The sequence below is a fragment of the Dipteris shenzhenensis genome, chromosome 22 (genome assembly GCF_047967505.1).
Source record: "Dipteris shenzhenensis isolate YYH24624 ecotype China chromosome 22, Dip_SZ_1.0, whole genome shotgun sequence".
Lineage (NCBI taxonomy): Eukaryota > Viridiplantae > Streptophyta > Polypodiopsida > Gleicheniales > Dipteridaceae > Dipteris > Dipteris shenzhenensis.
In genome coordinates this window covers 35961818-35965929 of record NC_141617.1, presented here as the reverse complement: position 1 = coordinate 35965929, position 4112 = coordinate 35961818, and the positions used below count along the sequence as shown (strand labels likewise).

Genomic DNA, 4112 nt, shown 5'->3' with positions numbered 1-4112 from the left:
ACCCAATGCATCGCCAGAAAGCCTATGCTATTCGTCTTACAAGTCTGTCATGTGATGCTAGAAGCACCCACCGGAAGATTAACAACACTGCACGCAGAAGTGCATGTCGTTTGCTCAATTCGTGTTGTATTTCTGTACCTTCCAGCGACTAAACTCTCTCGGACGGATAGAAGGGACTGAGGGATCGAGAGAGACAGAGGCAGAAACAGAGAGAACGCATAACATCAAGCAGCAGAGGTCCTTCCATTCAGCTCAAGCAAATGGATCAACGAAATGTACTGTCCATATCGTCCAAAGATACTGCTTCTTCTGAAGCAGATGCAGTCATGAGGTCAAAGGATCGTCCTTGCCATTCATGGTGCAGCCAGAATGAATCTGCATCTAACGGAGACCAAACAATGAACAATCCACTTACGGCCGATCAGATCCCAGCAGTCTCGGCTCCATGCAAACAACAAACGGACTCGGAAACGGTGCTCCGATCAGAAGAACACTTCCATATCTCAAAGTCATCGCAGGAGGCGAACGGCGATCCAACAACTGAACGTATTTCTGGAATTCCAGCTCGTGTATGGTGCTCTGTTCGAGCTGTTTTCAGTGAGAGGTGAGAATTTCTCTGCAATTCCAGCTCGCAAGATGCTTTTCACAGCTTGAATATAATACAAATCGACCATCGGAAAGAATTCTCTTGGCTGCCGCTCCTAATTTCTGTATTTGTGCTTGACAGGCACCGTAAGACAATGTTTATGGCTTATCAGACCATCGGTATGGTATACGGTGGGCTTGGGACAACTCCTTTGTACTTATATTCTACGATCTCTTTGACTTCTGTCACTGAGGATGACTACCTCGGTATCTTAAGCATCATCTTTTGGACTCTCACTCTCATCGGAGGCGTTAAGTATGTTCTTGTGGTATTGTATGCCGATAATCGTGGAGAAGGTGGCGTTCCTTTTACCTTCATCGATTGCTCCTCTTTTACGATTTCTCTCCCGTCTAATTCCGACGGAAATCACTGTTCTCGCAGCTTAAGAAGCTCAAATCGTGTTAGTTTCTGGTCTTCCTGTTGACAATCGTTATTTATTTTGTACATTCAAGGATTCGACGAAGCTTGCGCCCCCATGTGATAGTCGTGGATGCATCTTTGTAGGTGGTACGTTCGCGTTGTATTCTCAGCTTTGTCAGCACACAGGAATCGGTACACACATGTCTCAAACCAAGAGCTGTTCCAGCCTTCTGCCGAATTACACGAGTTCAAGGTTCCGTTATAGTTTGCTTCGACACAGGATCAGACCTTTCTTGGAAGGCAGCAAACACATCAGCATTTTTCTGTTCAGTATCACAATGTTGGCCACGTGCATGCTTATCGGAGATGGTATTTTGACTCCCGCAATCTCAGGTAGAACCAAACCATTAAGCAGCCGGATTTGATGCAGGAATTTACTGTCCGGACTCCGATTGCCTTCATAAATAACCGAGCTCATCATAATTTACGCAGTGCTTTCAGCAATCGAGGGTCTAAAGATCGCAGCTCCGTCGATCACCCAGAGTAAGCTATTCTTTCGGCTCTTTTCACCACGAGACGTAGAGAAACAAACATCACGTACCGAGAATCTTCCTGATGACGTTGCCGAACTCTTTTCTGCAGCGATGGTTGTTTCGATCTCAGCTTTTCTCCTGGTTGCTTTGTTTCTGCTACAACGATTCGGTACACACCATATTAGTTTCATCTTCTCGCCGATCATGGTAGCATGGCTAACTACGACTCCGGCGATCGGAGCATACAATATCGTTCGACATCACCCGTCTGTGTTCAAAGCGGTATCGCCCCATTACATCTTTATCTTTTTCTGTCGCCACGGAAAGGAGGGCTGGCTGGCACTGGCAGGAACCGTGCTCTGTATCACCGGTAAGGCACACTTGGAACTCCATTAGATGTTTGTGTTCCCAAGTTTTCCGCAATAGTTTCCCAGAGAGTAGTATCTTCTTGAAATTGACAAACAGAGGGATGAACATGAAGGTGCTGAGGCCATGTTCGCAGATCTGGGCCATTTCAACAGGCCATCGATGCAGGTATATATACCTCGGCTGCTGTGATTTGTTGAAGAAAGGTTCCGTTGGAATCTGTTACGTAACTGATTGCGTGATCTGGCATAACGGTTTCAGATCGGCTTTTTGCTTGGAGTTTTCCCATCCAACATGATCACTTATGCAGGGCTGACTGCATACCTCATAAAAAATCCTCAGAATCAGGACCAGGCATTCTACAAATTTACACCGCACACCGTGTTCTGGCCTATGTTCATCCTCTCTACTCTTGCAGCAATAGTAGCCAGCCAGGGACTCATCACGGCTTGCTTCTCTTTGATCAAGCAATGCGTGGCTTTAGATTACTTTCCAAGAGTCCAGTTAATTCACACATCACGAGAACACGAAGGACAAATCTATTCCCCTGAAGTAAACTTCTCATTGATGGTCCTTTGCACAGCAGTGGTGGTGGGATTCCGTAACGGGTCGACACTTGGAAATGCATACGGTAATGGGTCGTGCAATTTTAGACTCCATTTTCTATAGTGACGTATAGTATACAGTTCGGTGATAACAGGCAGTACTGCTTATGATGATGATAATATGCTAATGCTTTGAGAAATGTCTTTAGGGGTAGCTGTAATCCTCGTCATGCTCATCACAACATTTCTCGTGACGCTTGTCATGTTGCTCGTATGGGGTACGAGACCACACCTGGCCCTGGCGTTTTTCTGCTTCTTCACGTTCATCGAAGCGTGCTATCTTTCAGCGGTGCTGAGCAAGGTTCCGAAAGGAGGCTGGCTACCATTCCTGGTGTCATTTCTCCTAGCTATCATGGTACTGAGCTGGGTGCATGGGAGGGCGAAGAAGAGCCAGCACGAGGGTGCAAACAGCACAAACCTTGAAGAACTCAAGGGGATACTGGAAAACCAGGGAGTGAAGAGGGTGGCAGGGGTATGTTTTGTGTACAGTGCCTTAGAGGAAGGGGCACCCCCTTTTTTGAAGCATTATCTGAAGACTGTGGGATCATTGCACAGAGTAGCAGTGCTGACCAAGGTGCAATATGCAGGGAAACCCAGGGTAACAAAAGGGGAGAGATTCATATTCAAGAAAGGGGGCTACAAGGGCCTTTATAGATGCAAGGTACTCTATGGGTATGCAGAACCCATAAGGGAATGGACAGATCTCATGGGTATGCTTCTCGAGCATCTTGAGACCTACATTCGAGACATTAAGGCACCAGGAATTCTTGATGAGTGCCTTGTAGGGGAGGAGGAGAAGCAAGAGGAGGAGGAGGAGGAGCTGGCTCAGATTCAAAGAGCCAAACAAGAGGGTGCTGTTTTTATGGTGGGCAGAGCCAAGCTTAAGGCCAAGGCTGGCACGGGGTGGATCCAACAATTGCTCCTCGACAACGTCTATGGTGCCTTGCACCGCAACTGCACCCCGTCCGTCTCTTTTCTTCACATCCCCCCCTCCAGACTACTAGAAATTGGGATGATCTATGAAGTCTAGATGGGGGTGACATACTTATGAACCTCTAATTATTAGCACTCTCACCAAACAACTAATTATACTTTCTAGGTAGAACATGATTCTGTTAAGAAGCATTCCAAACTCTAAATCATGTATCGAAGCAATGTCGCTCTTTGCCCCTTCCAAGATCTTGCTATGCCTATAGCTCCATAATGCATAGCTTGTTATCACTCCATAGACGACAATGTGTTGAGTTCAACCCATGAACACCTTCATACTTGGCACAAAAGGTGGATGCTTTTTCAATGAACTACCCTTCTAGAAGAATGTTAGATATGCTTAACTTTTATAAAAAGTAGTGTGAATGCTACTTTAAGCAAGATTCTTGTAAATAACATTTTCACAATCAAGAGCAACTTGTATAAGCATGGAAAAGTTATCTTAAGCTAGAAATAATTATTGTTGAGATTGTTCACAATGTGCACATGCAAGTATCTTGCCCCAACCGAACATGTAAGTGTAGACTAATGTTTTTTCCTTAGGTGAATGTTAGAAACTTACTAGGTGCTCAGTTGGGTTTGGGGCAAAGAGCTCATGTAAATTTTGTTGGG

The 4112-nt window shown here is 45.5% G+C and overlaps 1 protein-coding gene across 1 annotated transcript; it reads left to right on the top strand.

Annotated features, from left to right (window-relative positions):
- Positions 1-260: 260 nt before the first annotated feature.
- On the top strand, positions 261-3540 carry LOC147888048 (putative potassium transporter 17). The gene is made up of 8 exons (XM_087393285.1): positions 261-604; positions 728-942; positions 1151-1399; positions 1499-1549; positions 1649-1909; positions 2021-2073; positions 2167-2536; positions 2660-3540. The coding sequence occupies exons 1-8, from the start codon at positions 261-263 to the stop codon at positions 3538-3540; spliced, it is 2424 nt and encodes an 807-aa protein (XP_087249411.1).
- The last annotated feature ends 572 nt before the right edge of the window (positions 3541-4112 follow it).

Coding starts and splice junctions, on each gene's coding strand:
- LOC147888048 (XM_087393285.1), top strand. CDS start 261: ATGGATCAACGAAATGTACTGTCCATATCGTCCAAAGATACTGCTTCT. Junction 1,400..1,498: donor TTTGACTCCCGCAATCTCAG/GTAGAACCAAAC, acceptor TAATTTACGCAG/TGCTTTCAGCAATCGAGGGT. Junction 2,537..2,659: donor GACACTTGGAAATGCATACG/GTAATGGGTCGT, acceptor AAATGTCTTTAG/GGGTAGCTGTAATCCTCGTC.